At 33.2% G+C, this 19859-nt stretch overlaps 2 protein-coding genes across 2 annotated transcripts in view; both read left to right on the top strand.

Moving 5' to 3' along the window:
• The window catches only part of gogo (thrombospondin-1 like protein golden goal), a 230965-nt gene that overhangs the window by 112892 nt on the left and 98214 nt on the right, over positions 1–19859 (top strand). Inside the window, exon 4 of the mRNA XM_077427072.1 lies at positions 2305–2340. The gene's annotated coding sequence lies outside the window, so the exon portion shown is untranslated. The remainder of the gene's footprint in view (positions 1–2304; positions 2341–19859) is intronic.
• LOC143923300 (uncharacterized) lies at positions 5946–10785 on the top strand. The gene is made up of 2 exons (XM_077446911.1): positions 5946–7236; positions 10275–10785. Exon 1 carries the CDS (start codon positions 6116–6118, stop codon positions 7136–7138), a length of 1023 nt encoding a protein of 340 aa, XP_077303037.1. The 5' UTR covers positions 5946–6115; the 3' UTR covers positions 7139–7236; positions 10275–10785.

Raw genomic sequence — 19859 nt, 5'->3', positions numbered from 1 at the left:
AATTTATTAAGTTCTCAATTTAGGATCTTCGACCGGATGAGCGACGTTCGGCATCAATCTGGTCCTCATTCCGAGCACGTACGACATTGTGGTTTAGACGCACCCTAATGGCAAATCTACAGTGTGCACTGAGAAATATCGGTCAGCTGGACGAGTAAATCGTGCGGAATGCGCGTCTCAGGAGTGCATGGGACAGATTTTGGCATTCTCGGCACGCACGCTCCTCAGTATTCAGCAGTTGGACGTGCGTTGGCTCATTTGGGATTTGTTTGTGTGTATTTTGTAATTTGATTTGTTTTCACTTTCGACTTTTTGGACATTAGGAAAGATGTTGCTGATTTGCCCTATATTTATGCTCGGTTAGAATTTTAATTTTGTCATAATTATTAGTGATATTTTACCGTCATTAACTGCTAGATGAAAATTCCTCTAATTCTTTAACATTCCAACGCCCATTTTTCGCAGTTCGTTCGCATGCCTTTGACACTCTCAGAAGTACATACTTACATACATACATACATATAATTCAAGTACAACAAAATTGTTGGAGTTTTATTAATTCGACTAGTCGCTCATTCCATTTTGTAAGCCAATTTTATTGTTTACTAATTCAATTGATAATTGACCAACATATGTAGTACCACACTTTTTGTAAATCTAGTCCAGATTTAAACGAAACGTTCATGCTAAGTGAGTCACATTTGAGATGCCTGATGGTTTTTTTGAAAAGCTTTACAACTTCAGCTTAGCTTCTGACATGTAATTGTAAATAAAATTTATTTTTTATTTAGTATTAACTTTTCAATTTATTTTCATGGATTATATTCCATGATATACATGTAATAATAGTTCTTGTAAAAATGATTTTCATGAAATTTTGCCTTTCTGAAGACGAGTTAATGTTTTTTTTTTAATAAATTATGACGATGTCATTACGGGTCGCCCTTGAGCGCGACATCTATGGTATTAGACTTTTACATATTTATGGACATATATAAATGTATAGATTACTAGCTGAACCCGGCATGCTTGCAATGCCACAATAACGCATGCAATTCCCGTTCCCGTTCCCATTCCCGTTCTCGTCCCGTTCCTGTTATCGTTCTCGTTCCCGTTTCCAACTTTCGGAAAAACGCAGGCATCGAACACATATGAAATTATTCAATTATTTGTTTATTTTACCCTAACAACGCATGTCGCGACCCGAAAACATTTGAAATTATTGCGTTGCAATGCCACTCATTCCCGTTTTTCCGTTTCTGTTCCCATTTTTGGCCGATTTTTTTCATAGTAAGCTTCCCGGACATGCATACAATAAATCCTGGGAGTTCCATTGTCCCATCGTACAATAACGCATGCAATTCCCGTTCCCGTTCCCGTTTCTCGATGCGTTTCGAAAAGTGAATGTTTCTGTTTCAAATTAATACTTAAAAATCAAATGAAATTATAGTACGGTATAGGAACGCATACGTGACAGACAAACATTGATTTTTATATATATGTAGGATTGTTATGAGTGTTACGTAATGTAAGGTTGATATGAGTGGTATGTAATGTAAGGGTTGGCAGCGCACGCGCAAGTTAGTTACCAAAGTACACATTTCCTTAACTACACACTGGTGCTTCATACTTTTACGTCGATAAAACCGTAACTACGAATATTATTATTAAGAGGTTTTTTCCATCGTAATCGGTTCAGTGGTTTAGGAGCTTATTTGAGACAGACAGACAGACAAACATTGATTTTTATATATATAGATAAATGTTGTAATCATATTCAAATAGTGGTGACATAGTGAGTAGGATGGTTATGCAAATTTGATGAAGGAACAGTTTCAACAATGAAATCACATAAATTCGCAAACTCAGATAGGAATCGATCGACTTGGAGTCACAAATATCCAAGTCTGACCATCAGTACAACAGATTATACTCGGAATAGATTCATTTTAATCAAGGTCAACCCACGGGAATGAACCCGGCAACCTCTAGGTGGTTAGCATTAACGCAACCACCGAGCTATGTATTTGACTAAACTAATTAAATAGTTTTGACTTTAGAAATACTTCATTCAAGTAGTTTATTAACAGGTTGATCTCAACGAATTTAAAATAAGCTAATAAAGCGAATGGAATGAAATAAATAAACAATAGAAAATAAAATAAAAAAAACGACCCGTCTCTCTCTTTTTTTTACATTTGCTTTTTTAATATAATTACTTACGTCTTCGGCACTTTACCGTGAAATATAAATGTCTTCCAGATACTGAACAATAAATAATAATAATATTTCATTTTGTTCCAGATCTGCCAATCATCCATGGAGTGTTTTGGATAAAAGGTATTTATTTATTTTTGTGCACACGGTACTACGGTGACTGTCAAATTTCGGGAAATTTTCACCCCCGGATGCTTCAGCGACTTTCCATTTCTTAGCGACGTAAAAAAATGCGCAAGCGTTTCTCAAACTGTCGAGGCGCGCGTGACAGGCAGACGTTGATGGGACCTCCTCGCATCCAATTTCAAAGTTGATAGTAGATGCTTTCGATAAATTCCATCGCACTTGTCAATACATATGTATACTTAGTTGGTGTAAACACGAGTCTATTTATAATATTACTTCTACGAAGCATTATATTTATTACTATAATACTATCGTCACAAGCCCTGCCTTGTGAAAACGGATATTCGAGCAGACAAAATACATATCGAGGGTAGCCAAATATCCTATGGTATACATATGTACATATATGTATGTACATATGTATCCATAAAGATACCTTATTATTCTAGAGAAATCGTTGGAACGAATATATTGAATAGATTTCATGTGAATGAAAATATTGATGTATTAATATTTTTGAGCATACATACATATGTACATAAATGCATAATAGTATAAAGAAATTCAATTTGTAAATATTTATTATATTTGAAATATTATATTTAATTATTTTAATTAAATCCAATACAATGAAATGGGTTTTTTTGCATGTTTGTACTGTACAATTATATGTAAGTAGCATAGATCAGTGATTATAATTTAAATGCTATCAACCGAGTGGTCAGGGCTTAAATCCCTGCACAGTGCTGCTGGATATGTGACTCCAGGTTGATCATTTCCTATTAGAGTTTGCCATTTTTTCTAATTTCTTTAAATTGGGTCCAAGAAATTGGCAACCTTGTCCCATTTCTCGCAAATTTTGAGTTTTCAGCATCACAAATTTGCTGATTTATAAAAATACTGCAAATTTCTTTATCAAATTTATACATAGATGATTTTTATTTTTTAATTGTTCTTTTTTTTGACCTGAAAATCTATTAATTTTCTTGACTTCAATATAACTTATAATATGTATTTAAGAAATTAAACTACCAAATTTCAATGAATATGAACTGCTCCTCCCTCATTATCAATCGAAACGCGGTCCTCCAGATATTTCTTCGTAATCCAATTACATAGTCTGCTCATGTGAATGGATTATTTCCCACAAGAAGGGTGCCCACACGATTATTGCCTTCTTTACTAAATGTTCTCTGTGAGATCAATAAGAGTGTGAATAATAATTGTGTGGGCAATCCTCTTGTGAGGAATAATCATACAACCACCTGGTAGACAATACCATTTTTACAGAAGTATTATTTTGCTCCGTTGCTGATATTGTGTAAATTTATATACGCACAACAGATAGAGCCACATGCGGTTCGCGGGCCGCAATACGGCCACTTCTGGCAATATGCTATTAGCAAAATAACACGGGACAAGCGCTTGTTTCGCGTTTATGCCGGACGTTTATCATAAATCGCGAAAAGCCGACGCTCGAGCCGCGCGAATGATCAAAACGATTCAGCCCCTGAATCCCATGTCAAGACGTGGTGGGAGAAAAAGGGAAGGGGGTCTTAAAGGGTTTCACATCGATAACAACAATATTTCAAACACGAGAAACAACCCCTTCCCAACGGTTCCTATATTTTGGCGCGAAATGAGGGCACGCGCGAGGGCCCCAAACGCGCCTATTAATCTCGCCGCAAAATGCCACGTCGAAAATTTAATATCGCCAAAACAAATATTTTGTCCGATACAAATGTGTTACGTTTTGTGTATGTCCATTTTGAATACGGTCTGAGTTTTTGTACTAATATGTTTCATTACATAGTCAGTTCCGTAAAGAAACAACGGGACTGAAGTGGATTCATTCGCTTTAATTAAAATTAGCTTTTCTTGCAGAGCTGCTATTTATAAAGACCAATTTATTGTATTGTAAGGCTATTCTTAGTTTCACCTCGCTTTTTTTTTCAAATACGAGCGAGGTGTTTTTTTCAAATACCTTTTAAATATATTTAATTTAATTGTTTAATATGAAAAAAATGAAAAAACCTACCTACTTACATATAAACAATATAAAACACCAATAGAAAAATTAATTAACTAAATAAATTTTCAATAGATGGCGGTAAACGCTCAGATACTTAACGCCGTCTATTTGCCTAGAGGAAACATTGGTAGCAAACAGTACATGTAGAAGTTTTTTTCTTTTGCTATTATATTTGTATTGTATATTTGATACGTTTTGTTGGCATTGGTTTGGCTGTGACGTACATACATATGTATGTCGAATCGAAACGTCTATTATAGTACGGCTAGCGTTATCTCAGACAGACAGACAGACAGAGATACAGAATAGCGATATTAATATATGATAATGTATTGCGTTCTACAATATATAAAAATACTGGTGGCCTGTAATAAGTTTATTCTGCCATTCCAAGATTCTGGGCATATCGAATTAAAAGTAGTGATAACAATTTGTGTATTAGGTCGAACTGAAATAATGTTTTTGGAAGTAAAAATTGGACTTCCACCATTTTCAAATATAACGGTATTATTAAACATATCTAACATATAATTTCGAAAGAGACTTTTCATGTATGTATGTATGTACAAAGTCCCCGGGGGCAAAGGCGCCGAGGGCGAAGCCACCTTCGCGCCAGGGGCGAAGCTCTAAGGGGTGCAGCCGTGGGGGGCACAGCCACGGGGGCGCAGGCGCCGGATTCTGGTATACATATAATTTCGTATACATATAATTTTTTATGAGACTTACTTTATATGTTTGTTTGTTCGTGACAGACAATTTAATAAAAAAACAAATAAGTATTCAAATAAATTTATATAAAATAAAACTATTCAAATAAATTTAATAAAATGTTTACTATTAGATTAGTCATGTTTAAGCGGCTTATATTACAAATACCGAGCGAAGCCGGGTAATACAGCTAATGTTAAATAAATTATACATATGTACATACACATTTGTTTACTCGGTCACCATATAAATTAATTAACATTCAAAGCTTGAATTTATAGTGCGTGTATATATCGTGTTTTACCTATAGTAGAGGAATGGAAAGTTAAACTTTATAATACCATGTAACTTAAAAGTGTTTTATCACTACATTTTTTCCAGAATATGTACATACATATGGTACTAAATCTTAAACAATAATTATGCAAGTATTTTATTGCTGCTAAACTAGACCGCAATATTATTAAAGCATACGTTGCTAGGTAGCATAACAACATACTATGCTACCTATTATTATGCTACCTACCATACAACAGTTGCTAGGTAGCATAATAACTAGCTGGTTCGTTGTTTTGCTCGTCCGCTATTTGGATGCTTTTTTCGTAAATATTGTCGGTTAATGGTGTCGTGCTTTGCATATTGTGTAGAGTTATTGGTGTTGCTTTAATTTTTGATTAAAATTTTTGCAATTGTGATTAAATACAGTGGTTAAACTGATTTCTAAGGTTATATTTTAAAGATAATTTTCACTTGAAAAAAAAAAAAAAAAAAAAGAAGAAGAAAAAAAAAAAAAAAAAAAAAAAGTTCTTTTGTTTCTTCAAATAATATTCGTTTGGCAACGAACGTGATCAAACTGATTTCTGAAATTATATATTAACTCTCGAACCCAGAGCATATTTACAATATTACAGCATAATGCAACATTGTTAAACAAAAAACTATTTATTTCATACATATTTTTGTGCGAAATTTTGAGAATATTCTCTTATTTAAATTATAAATTGTGACGCTAATAACTAATAATACTTAACAATGATTTGCTATAAATGCAAAAGTGTTGTGTTGTTGACTAATTATGTGCTGTGCGAGCTTTGTGAAGAACCTTTCCACCATGATTGTGTGGGGATTTCGGAAACAAAATACAAAAAAATGACGTCAAAGAATAAGGAAAAATGGCGATGCGTTTCTTGCCGTATCCATCCTAACCCCCTTCCGCCGTCTCAGTCCTCATCACTAATGCTCAGTTCTCAAGATTCAGTCATCAGTCCTCAGCCATCTTTATTTGATATACTTAATGAAATTAAATGCTTTCGAGCAGACTTTAATACCATGAAAAATGAGTTTGAAAACATAAAATCTGTAATCACAGACATAAACAATAAATTATTCACAATAGAGGCTAAGTCTGATGAATTTGATGGGAGACTAACCACTGCTGAAAAGAAAATTTCCTGCTTTTCTGATGTAAATAAAGGTTTAATTGAGGCGCAAAATACTATTGTTGAACTGAAACAAGAAAACAATCTGCAAGATCAATTCTCTAGAAAAAACAATGTAGAAATATCCGGCATACCTATGAAAAAGGGTGAAAATCTAGTGTCTATATTATATGACTTATGTGCTGTCGTGGGTCACAAATTGTGCGACACAGATATTGACACCATACACCGTGTGCGGCCGTACCCGTCCCAGGGCGTTGCAGGTTCACAGCAACAGCAACAGCGAGAGGGCAACAGCGATGTGAGTGTGCGCACGTCATCAGTGGTCGTACGGTTCACTCAGCGCCGTCGTAAGGACCTGCTGATGGCGGCCGTGCGCGCCCGCCGCGGCATCACCACCAACGACATCAATATTCCAGGCCCGCCCACCACCCTATACGTAACGGATCACCTTACACCAACGAATAAATTATTATTGAAGCGAGCACGCCAATTGAAAACTGAATATAACTACGCCTACTTGTGGGTTAAAGATTGCAAGATCATGATTAGAAAAAGTGCGAGCTCCAATATCATACAAATCTCAAAAGAATCAGATCTTTGCAAAATCAAATGACTAAGTGCAATATTAAATTTTAATAACCTAATAATTATCTATGCATTTATTGTCTACTGGTCTGCATCACATATTATAATGTATGTGCAAACAATTATGTACGTATGGCTATATAATTTATTATTTTTATTATTACTATATAACTATGCTATTTACATATATTTTACTCATAAACTAAAAAAGGTACGAGTTCGTTTTTATATTTGTGTCCATGTATACCTTTGCATTTCAACTGGTATCACCAAGGATGGTTTGCTTAATAATTCCATATCTTTATCTGTGTATGCAGTTATGTGTATGTTTATATGCATATATCTATTTTCATTTATGCATATGGATATTTATATTTATATCAGTACGTGCTCTATCTACTTCCTTTTTTACAATGTCTTCTAATCGTCTTGTCATTTATTATCAAAATGTCAGAGGTCTCCGAACTAAATCTGACTCTTTTCTTCAAAATGTATTAGTTAATAATTATGATATTATCTGTCTATCAGAAACTTGGCTAAATGACTCATTCAATAATAGTGAGTTTTTTGATGCCAGATATCAGGTGTTTCGACGTGACAGAGATTATTCTCTTCATAACCAAATATTTGGTGGTGGTGTAATCATAGCTGTGAAAAATAATCTACCCTCTGTCATTCAAAACAATTGGTTAACTTCCACAGAAGACCTTTGGATTACTATTACCACTAAATTTTTTAAACTAAATATCTGTACTGTCTATATTCCTCCTGGTAATTCTCACCAAACTCTATTAGTTACCCATTTAAATAAAGTATCTGATCTAATAACCAATTATCCAGAGGATCGATTCATTTTACTCGGTGATTACAATCTTCCCACTATTGATTGGACAAAATACGACTCAAATCTGCATCTATTTCCTTCCAATTGTATTAATTTTTCTTCCCTTTCCTTTACTCAATTCTTATCTTATAATAAACTTTATCAATACAATTATTTGTCAAATACTAATAATCGTATTCTTGACCTAGCTATTAGTAGTTTCCCCTTATATATTTCTCGTGCTGACTCTACGCTAATCCATGAAGATTCTCATCATTTATCCTTTTGCATCTCAATAATTTACAACAAATCTTCACCCTTGAATTATAATTATAATAAAACTTTCCTCTTTAGAAAAGCTGACTATGCTACAATTATTCCAATTTTAAGCGATATCAATTGGAATTCACTTTTGTCCAATTTAAATATTGATTTAGCTTGTAAAAAATTTTACGATACCTTACAAAATATTATTGAATGCCACGTCCCTTTTACTCTTAAATCTAAGCGTACCAAATATCCCCCTTGGTTTACATCGTCTCTTATTAAAATTATAAAAGAAAAAAACAAATTCCATAAAAAATTTAAAATTTATTCAAATCCCTTAGATTATCAAAGTTTTTCACTATTAAGAGCTCGAATTAAAAAATATTCTTTAATCTGCTTTAGAAATTATATTTCTCTTATTCAAAATAATATTAAAACTAATCCCAAATCATTTTGGTCATATATAAATTCAAAAAAAAATACCTCCTCTTCATATCCTTCCGTAATGTATTATGGAAATAAGTCGGCTTCACATGGTTCTGAAATCTGTACCATTTTTGCTGACTATTTTGACTCCACTTTCAATAGTGATTCTACCATTAACCTTTCTATCTCTAATACAGATACTTCTTCTTGTAACTTATCTACTTTTCATTTTGACTTATCTACTGTACTCAGTCACATCAACTCTCTCAATGTTAATCTTGGTGCGGGTTGTGATGGTTTGCCTTCTTTTTTCCTTGTTAAATGTGCTGTCCCATTATCTCTTCCCATAACAATCCTTTTCAATCTTTCTATGTCGAACGGTAAATTTCCTGACTATTGGAAATTATCTTACATCACCCCTATTTTTAAAAAAGGTGATAAGAATCTTATTGAGAATTACCGTCCTATATCTAAACTATCTGTCATTAGTAAAATCTTTGAAAAAATTATCTATAATTTCCTTTTCTCCAATTTCAAAAACTACATTATACCTGAACAACATGGTTTTTTTAAGGGGAGATCGGTAGAGACTAACCTGCTTAATTTCACTAGTACTCTCACATCTTATATGGACAAACGAATCCAAATAGACGTCGTTTATACGGATTTCTCTAAAGCTTTTGATAAAATCAATCACAACCTTTTACTCAATAAACTTTGGTCCCTTGGAATCCGAGGAAATTTATTTCGTTGGATCTCTTCGTATATACTAAATCGTCACCAAATCATAATTCTCAATGGTTTTAGATCATCACTTAGACATATTCCTTCCGGTGTCCCACAAGGGTCGCATTTAGGTCCCTTATTCTTTTTACTCTATATTAATGATATCTCATACATCTTCAAACATTCCTTTATACTTCTTTACGCTGATGATTTAAAAATTTACAAACCTATATACACCATAGACGATTGTCATAAGATACAAGAAGATCTAGATAGATTCTCTATATATTGTTTAAATAATGATCTTTTTATTAATCTAGAAAAATGCTCTATTTTAAATTTCACTAGAAATAAGTCAATTATTACTAATCAATATCAATTAAATCATTCAATCCTTAACACGTCATCTTCTATTAAGGATCTTGGTGTAATACTCAATAATAAACTAGATTTCTCTGAACATATTTCTTTTATTACCAACAAAGCATTTAAATCTCTTGGATTCCTACTCCGCTCAACAAAACCCTTTAATGATCCTTATGTACTAAAATTACTTTATTTTTCCTTTGTAAGGTCTCACCTTGAATTTGCCTCAATTATCTGGTCACCTTTTTATTTATCCCATATTAATTGTATTGAGAAAGTTCAACTTAAATTTATTAAATCCTTACGCTACCTTTTTCCTACCTATACCCATTCTACTGTTTCCGACATTTTAAAAATCCTTTCTTTTAACAATCTTTCTGTCAGGCGACGACATTCTGATGCTATATTCTTCTTTAAGCTCATAAATGGTTTCCTTGATTGTTCTGATTTACTGAATAAGGTTAATTTCAGAATCCCAGTTCGATACCCTAGACGCGTTACACTCTTTTCACTTGATCCTTTCAATACTAATTCCCAAAAATATTTTTATCTGCAGCGCGTTTATCGTATGTTTAACGGAGAGCTGAATGAGGTTGATCTGTTTGGTATTTCCCTACATCAATTCAGGTCTAACATCAAGAGAATCTTGACCGATTGATTCATTTTTTCTTCTATTCTATTTTTCCAATATTTCCATTATTTTTATACTTTAGTTTAGTTATGTAATGTGCTATTTAATCATATTATAGCTTTCATTCCTTTCCATTTCATTTGTTTATTTTGTATTTACCTTTTTCATTTGTTTTTTATATTTGTAAATTTCAATTTCTTCTTATATTCTATCTTATAACCTTTTCCAAATATTTTAATACTATAGTTTAATTATGCAATGTACTACATATTTTGTCATGCCTTTATTCTTTACTTTTTAATTTGTTTTCCTTATATTTATCTTTTTCATTTTTGTAAAAATCTATTATTGGACTCGGGTGTTACATATATTATTTATTTACTTTTTGTGTTTTTTATACCTATCTCTGTACATCCTGTCTGTTGATTTTTCAATTAATAAAATAAAATAAAATAAAATAAAATACGTTGGTCTGAACAGTGTCAAACAATTCAGTATGTGACACCGATTCCACGAATGTCTTCCAGTGATTCTAGCACTTTGTGTGTATCTAAACATAGGAATAGCCGGTGGGTGTGGCCCGATATCGTAATTATGTCGCGGCTGGCCCCCCGATTATGGGGGTCCCCATTAATCGCGACCCCTGCGGCTGGCGTTTGAACGGGGGCCCCCGATGTCCCCGAACACGCCCCTGCAACTCTTGGGGACCCTCGTAACTCGGACAAACTTACATTTCGACCGAAACCAAGATAGTTACGACGCGATAATAATCGCATTTTCATTACGGACTCCGCGAAACAAATGGCGAGTTTCTGGCGAGCGTACATCCTTTATGGCACACCCCTGAAATTGACGGTGGCATTACGTCGCTACGTGGTTTCCGACGGCTTAATTTGTTCGAAAAATGATTTTATTCTATTCATTTGGGACGGTTGGTGACAGTCATTTAAACTAGTCAGAGTCAACGCGTTTTCTGTGTGTGTGTGTGTGTGTGTGTGTGTGTTTGTGAGATGAATTTATCGCATATTTTTCACGTCTTTTTTGCGCCTTTTAATTGCGGTGCCTGTTTGTATCGCACACTCGCACACACACTTCGAGTTGCAAACGAAGAGTCAACTAATAAGCTAGGAAATTATTTGTTGTCGAAAGACATATTATATTTTTTTCCATATACTTATTAGAAAAATAGTCCCTGTCGTGTCATCATTGTATACGTACAAATATATCGTATTGAAAAATGTACCAAATAATATATTTTATCACATTTTCAATGTGTGTACGTAATTTTAATTAGTGAAGTAAAAGTATATATGAGATATAATGAGAGCCTATAATACAAATTTTATAAGCTATAGTGTAAAAAAGAAAAAGTTATAGTCGTTAAAACAATTAAAATCTGACAAAATGAGAGGGTGGCGGAAAGGCAAATCTGTATATAAGGTTACTTACCATAAGACGTCAAGATGGTCAAAATTGTAGCATTTTCAAACGTATCTATTATGATTATTTTTCAGCATTGTACTGGCGGAATTGATTTGAATATCAAATGTTGACCAAACCGTTCAAAATGGCAAGTTTCAAAACGATTGGAAGAATTTAGGATATTATATAATATGTTGTCAGACCAATAAGCGAAGTGAAACATAGAAAAGCTTTGTAAAGGTTTGCGAATTTGAGACACATTGTAAGGGGGCCGCGATGCCGAAAATGTTGCCGAACATTGTATTTATCGATAGGAAAACAGTAAAAATTAAAACAATCTTACAGTCTTGTGTCGTGATAAAATAAAGAGAGGTCGAAAAGATATAATAGCTCGCTTAATTTATTATGTTAATATTTATAAAATAATAACTCACTTAACATCGCGTACGCAAAATACATATATGTATACGCATCGGTTGTTTTCGTAGTTTTTAGCCATGGATATATCGTTTTCGACAAATAAAATGTACGAATTTGAAAAAAAATCGATATTATCCATCAAATTCCGATAGTACCGGTATCGGTACTTTCGGTACTGCAATCTCTAGTCACGAAACGTTTCACTCCATCATACTCTGTGCCTTTGAGCTAGAGTAGGACGCTGGGATGACATCCATGACTCCTCCTTTCCATTTTCCTCCGTCTTTGTTTCTCTCCTTCCCTTGGGAATTATTTCACAAGTCTAAACTGTTTCTAATCTAGTGTGTATATTGATTCTATGTAATGTAGTTTCTAGTGTAAAATACATTGTTAATTTTTTTTCTATATCGATACTAGCCAAGTTGCCTATATAATGAGGATTTTAATTCACCCTATAAATGAGATTTTATGATTACATGGCGTGATTGCCCGGCTATATCCATAAAGGAAAAGCGTCATGTTTTCGACGAAAAATATACTAAAAGATAATGAAAATATTATTAAAATTTGAGTTCCTGCCTAACGTACAAAAAACCCACTAATATTTAAAAAAAATACTCGATTGATCAGTCATTGTCAAACTTTGACTCGTACTTATTAGATTATTTGTATAACTTCACAACAATTCGTCAAAGAAAGCACAGGTGTTGCTAACAAAAAAAAATATCGTCAGTCAGAAGTTGTCTTGTATGATCGATCAACGTCAACGCAAGTAAGCGTATGCAAGGCCAAGATCCGTTCTGAAGGATCCTTCGCGAAATTGCAACGAACGAAATAATTTTGCGGCGAACGGTGCAAGTGCACTGGCGGCCGGACGACATGCAATAATGCAATTAACTTGCACTTCCCCTTTGTCGGCTGCAACAGGGGCAATAACGACCCCAAGCGTGCAACGCACCTATTTTATATTCACATAGCATACAATAGTTCCTTTGTTAATAAAAAAAAATTCAATAAATATACTCATTATAATTTGTACGCTTAGCTGACTCGAGCACGGATAAGCGAACTTTAAGTGTGTTTTTAATTAATTAAATTAATTTTTCTTCTTGCGAGATGGTGACTTTTTAAAAAGTTGTACACTCCGCGTGTAATAGCGAGAGTTAGCGAGACCCAGTTGCGAATTCGAGCCTACAAATTTATCATAATAACTCTCCGGGGGCAAAAGTTAAACGCGGCACCTACCTGAGGGCTTCTTCCGAACTAGATTGAAAAGTTCCTTTTCGCCGGTTCCTCTCTTTTTTTTGTCCATCCTCTCCATCCTCCCCGGTGCCATTGAGGCCGTTGTCAGACGGAAGCTGAAGGACGTGGGCGTCTCGTTCGTGCCATTGGGAACAAAAGGGCCTCTTGGAAATATCGCGAGTGATAAAGTTGGCCGCCGCGAGAAATTCTCAACGATGTGAATTTATTGGGTTGCGTTCGAGGCGTGCTCTAATTGAAATTTCGGCCAACTTCCAAAAGGCTGTATGAGTCATCTGCACCGGTATTTCTCAAACTTAAGACCCTTGACTTTCGACAGTACTCGATGACGTCGGACTTGTTCCGGACTTCGAAAAATCGAAGATTTTTTAATTAAAATACTCATAAGACTATATCGTGGCATCTGTATGTATGTAAATACATATGAGATGTTATATTTTAAAGCCGCATAGGTCCACTTTTCTTCATTTCGCAAAACATGAAATACAATGTTTTGCGTTCAACAATATTGCAAAATACTGATGGCCTGTAGTACATAAATTCCACTTTTCCGAGATTCTGGGCATGTCGAATTAAAAGAAGTGATAGCAATTTGTCAAAGTCTTAAGTCAAACAGAAATAGCGTTTTTGGAACTGAAAATTGAAAATGTACGTCACTCCAGAAGTATTACTATTCACTATATGTAAATACATATACATATACTATAATTTATATCACGCAGTACTGGGAAAAGTAGATGGCTGTTTTTAATTTGTATATTCAATATATAATATATGTACATACATACATATATTCTAAGCTTTGCGTATACTAAAAACATATATTTCTCAAATTTGCGAAATTGAACTTTTTTAAATAATAAAATTGGTTCAATTTAAAAAGTAAATATTCTTCACGTACGGTATGATTAAATTTTGATTGATCGTATGACGAGAAATTGAAAAGCTTTGCGAGAAACTAAATTGGAAAAATCCCCTCCTCGAGAATTACCTCAAAAGCCTTATGTGTTTCTTATCTGGTGTGTATCTATGTAGATTTTGCGTAATAAATGTTTACTTCTGTAGTTATACAACTTTTTTTTTTTTTATTAATTTTGAGAAGTTGTCGCATGTCTACTGAATAATAACTATTGAATAAATGCAGTGATACTGAATTGTCAGCACGCGTGTCACACAATGACACGCAACCATATCACGATCGACAATTGGTGGTATTTCCAACTGTGTTGAGTCATCGAGCACAATATGCAATTTATATACATATTTTTACATAGATATATACCAGGAAGGCCTAATGGTAAGCCCCAATGCGCCTTTCTAGACAACTAATTACAAAAATTGCAGCCTTTTTCATTACATAAATCGTTGTATTTCGAGGGGCTGAAGAACATGACTTAATTAATTAATTCATTAATCAATCCATTAATGAATTCATTAATCAATCCATTAATGAATGAATTAATTAATCCATTAATAATAAACAATTAATTAATCCATAGGGACACCTATGGATTTAGACTTGTACATACATTTTTACATATATAGTACATAAATCAAATTCAGATATTTGTGACATAGCGGGTAAGATGGTTTTTGCCAATGTCATGGTGGACCCGTTTCAACAATGAAACCATACAAATTGGCAAACTCCGATGGGAAACGATCGACTTGGAGTCACAAATATCTAAGTCTGACTAGCAGCATTAAAGATTAGCACGGGATCGAACCCGGTAACCTCTAGGTGCTAAACATAAACGCAACCACCGAGCCATACTGCTAGCTAATTAACGTATAATAAATATAATATATAATAAATATAAATTAACGCAAAGCTCTCGCACTCGGTATTTTGCAAAATTATTAGCATTTATTAAATGAAAAGTTTGTTACCGTTTATATAATATAATATTTTTCATATTAAAAAAGACGTTCTGAAATAATGTCATTTGTACATAGTACAAATAATATTCGGAATTTCAGACGTGAAATTTAATTTTAAATATAATCAAATCATCCAACGTAATTTATTAAATTCTTGTCGTAAGTATTTCGTATTTTTTTATCTTCCAAAATAAATAAATAAATAAATAAAATTGAAACGAGATTATTTTCCTTCATATTATGTATATGCTTATGAACGTCTCATCAATTAATAACTTGTGTATGTATTGGAAACAAATGCATGTATATACCGGCAGAAACATCGTTTAGTCAGCACTCAGCAGTAAATACTATTCAGTTTTATTTCATAGTACACATGTAGGCATAAAATAAAATAAAAACCATAGTTCATTAATAAATTACTTTATATTTTAATATTAAAAGTACATTAAATAAAAAACACAACAAAAATAACATTTAAATAAATAAAAAAGATAACATAAATTTAAATCAAATCATAAAAAATCTCAATATGAATCAGAAAATCCTCCGTACACACGTTGGCAGCAAAATCATCAGTAAGGTTTATTATTAGTATTGAAATAGTCACTTAACCATTTAAAACTTAGGTTTTTGCCGGTAAACACCATTGCCACGAAACAAAATGCACGCATTTGTTAGCAATACGTATGTATTGGTGGCAGAGTGTTTTTACACGATGAGACTTCGTCAAATGAAAGATCTGCAACTACATACATTCTTTTTATATTCATTTTTCTACATTCCATATTATTTGAATACTAGTTTTGGGCCCGTTGATTTCATCGGGTGGTTTCGGAAAGGATTTAATACACCAATTAAAATAAGGTTTTATGTTATATATGTATAAAGAAACAGGTTTTTTTCAAATATCATTAAAATATAATTAATTTAATATTAATAAAAATTAATTATATTTTAGATAATTTAACAAAAAGTTAAAAACCTTGTAAAAAATTGTATCTACTTTCTCTTATATGATCACATTCGTGAAAATAGTTTTAGTCAAAAGGTTAACGTAAATATTTGGTCATGTTATAAACGAAATCAATTATAAACAAACTTCGGTCATTGACCTCGAAACCTTGAATAATAATATAGGTCGAAATACCTGGTTACATTATGTGTCATTTATAACACTAAATCAGAGAGGCCTTGTTTCCCTTATTAGAGCGTTGGCGTCTAGAGCAAGACATCACGGGTTCGAAACCCAAGCTGATATATTTCGAAATTCATTTTATTTTTCGAATATCGTTAAAATATAATTATTTTAATTAAAACAATGTATATTTAATTGTTTAATATGAAAACAAAAAAAATGTTCAAAACCTCGCTAAATAAAATTATTATAATCACGTATTTTTTATATGGCGAGAACGAAACTTTTCCATTAATGTTTAAAAAAAAGGCCATTTAAATATTCTACGATGGTTTCACGGCTAAGTCTCTGAACTCAGGTATACCTATAAGAGGATATTTGTGTTCGTGTGAGAGTTTGCCGGTTCGACTCCGAATGAGAATTTACACAAAGTTTAGGCTTTTTATCGATTCATTCATTCATTATATTCGGCTAGCGTTAGGACACTCACAAACACACACAGATTACCGTCTTTATATATATTTATTTGAATATACATGAAGTATGAAATGGAAATCCCAAACTATAAATAAATATATTTTATAATGAATTTTCCAATTCGACGCTTGCGTGAAGTTCATTTTAGTTAAATAGGAAATGGGTTTTCGCGCTTGAAAACACTTTCGTATTTATTCATACGAATTATTTACATAGTTATATTTACATACATATTTACACTATCCTAAAATTTCCTACATAAAATGTATTCTCAAATGGTAAAAATCCACGTAGGGAGTTGTTACGTCGAACATTTTTGTTTTTCCTCGCATAGAATTCACCGTGATAAAAAAATGGGCCTTTTTTTTCCTCTCACTACGTCCGAATGGACATATCTAGATTTATTATTTGCACACTGGGGTCTAAATTGTTGTTTGCGGCCCCTGTCGTATCTTATCGGACCACTGCTTGTCCACAAAGTGTCATCAGAGGTGTTTCCATATTTGGCAGGCGTTGTATAAAAGCGGAATAATACGGGATGTTGTTGTATAATTTTCTTTAAACGCGGAATTTATGTATGTAGTTCAAATATAATCATATCTATATACTGATAACATAAATGAACGGAGGAAAACAAAACATTATCTATGTACATATGTAGTATATGTAATATCTGCTCGTGAGGATACTCGTACATGTGTATTTATTTATTTCTTTTTTTTATCGATTAAACATGCACAGTCGCCTAACAGATCGCTCCAAAGCGACAAGTACACCAAATAGATTAAGAACAGAAAAAATACACGAATTAAAAAAAAATACATGTCATTAATAATTCTTACAATAAACTTAAATATAATGACGGTGAGTTTGTTAAAAACAGCCCAGTTAACATTTAAAAATCAACTTGGGTCTTGTTGGCCGCGACCCCCGTAACCGAGGAAGCGGTGCAGTGAATGAAAAGAGATATGAAAAATAACAATGGCATCATCCAGTGAGTTTAAAAAACGGAGGCCTCGAGGAATGGGAGAATTAGAATATGCCACGGTTCTTGCCTGAGGATTATGAAACAGGGGACGATGGCGGATCCAGATAAAACTCTCCGGAGAATGAATGCCAATCTCCCCCAGAATAGACTGGCATGAGACAAAACCTCGAAATATAGAAAATAAGAACTTGATTAGGACAAATCTCCTCATGTGTTCAAGAGAAGTGTAGCCGACCATACCCATATCAAATCTTGAAGGAAATAAATATGAGTAAGTCCCATACTGCTCCTTATAAAGAAACCGGAAAAAGCGTCTTTGGATAAGCTCAACCTTAAATTTTTGGCTGAAGGACTCCAGATCATAGATGCGTACTCCACGATACTTCTCACCAGAGCATTGTACAACAGTTCAAAACAGGAAAATTATGGAAATTCTGGGAATTGCGAAAAACAAACCATAGTACCCTTGAAGCTGAAAAACACACATAATCAATGTGATTGGAGAACCTGAGGTCACTCTGAAAAGCAACCCCAAGATCTACAGTAGTTCGGATCGACCCAGTTCAATTCAAAAATGCCAGCAGGATAAGTAAATGTACGAACAGGGATAGATCTAGATATTAGTAGTATGTACAATAATATTAGCAGCTACAGGAAAAGTGTCGTCTTACAAATCGCTATTTATAAATCCGAGATTGTGTCGCACATAGCAATAATATTTATAAGTACATTTATATTTGCTACGAAAATTCCAAAAAATGTATTTATTTATGAGTCGAATGTCTCGTGTGTGCATGTGTCTGTGTTATACGTTCGCTGCTAGAAGCGAATGTCTCGTGTGATAAGGAATTTGAATTTGCATTCCTCGCGACTGTTACGTCTGGTTAAGATTTAACATTTCCTTTTCCGCTTTCGGCTGAATCGCTAAAGGCGCCGTTACAGTAATAATGGCCCAGACACAAAAGTAGCACGCAACCAGATTATTCCGTACTTCTTATTAGTGTTGTGCCCCTCCTGACGCGTGTAATAAATAAGGATTTATTTCATGTGCGACCCATTCATTCTTTAGTCGAAAATTCACGTTTTTAAGATATGCCTCTCGGCGTATAATAACGCATTCTGCATAGTAGACGTGTCGTGTATTTCGGTTTAAAACGTCCCAGAATATGAATTTTCCTCTTATACATATATTATTTAATGTGCTTATTTTCTATCTGTATTACAATCTTTATTTACAGGGCAAGCAATATCAACCGCCAAATCTATACATATATGTATATACAATTATTGTTCAATTTTAAGTGACATTTATTTCCCAATATAAAAAGTCTTGACTCAATGATTTATCCATCATATATTGGTACAAATAGTTGGCTTTTGAGGTAATTTAAATATTATATATACATACATTTGTATTAAGTGGTCCACTAAAAGATATGTATATTTAAAAGAAGAAGAAGGGAAGTATAAATCGTGTATTTTTTAAACATTTTGAAATCTATGAAATTTTAAAAAGCGTTTCCTGTCACATAATTTTTACTTTATCTATGTACATACGTAGTAACAATAGATAAATAGAAAATTCGAACTCGAGATTTTTTTTTAATGATGACTCTCGCTATGGATATTTTGTCCAATCAATTCGGCCATCGACTCCTCGCTAAAATATTTGGTCCAGTAGCTTAATCTATATTCTCTTCGTTAAAAATTTATAGAAATATAATTTAAAACGGAATACGATAAAATGATTAAACTATGTAGCTTTGCAGTAGAAAAACTAAATCTAGATTCCTATTGGTCGAATAGCTTTGCAATGAACCTCTTACATGCATATTTATTTGATTATTTATTTTAAAAACAGAAACAAACAGCATATATGTATCATAGACACCAAAAAAGTTTCTAAAAATTAATAACAACAAAG

This window comes from Arctopsyche grandis, chromosome 3 (genome assembly GCF_051622035.1).
Source record: "Arctopsyche grandis isolate Sample6627 chromosome 3, ASM5162203v2, whole genome shotgun sequence".
Classification (NCBI taxonomy): domain Eukaryota; kingdom Metazoa; phylum Arthropoda; class Insecta; order Trichoptera; family Hydropsychidae; genus Arctopsyche; species Arctopsyche grandis.
Note: the sequence above shows the minus strand (reverse complement) of the source record. Positions and strands in the feature narration are given on the sequence as shown.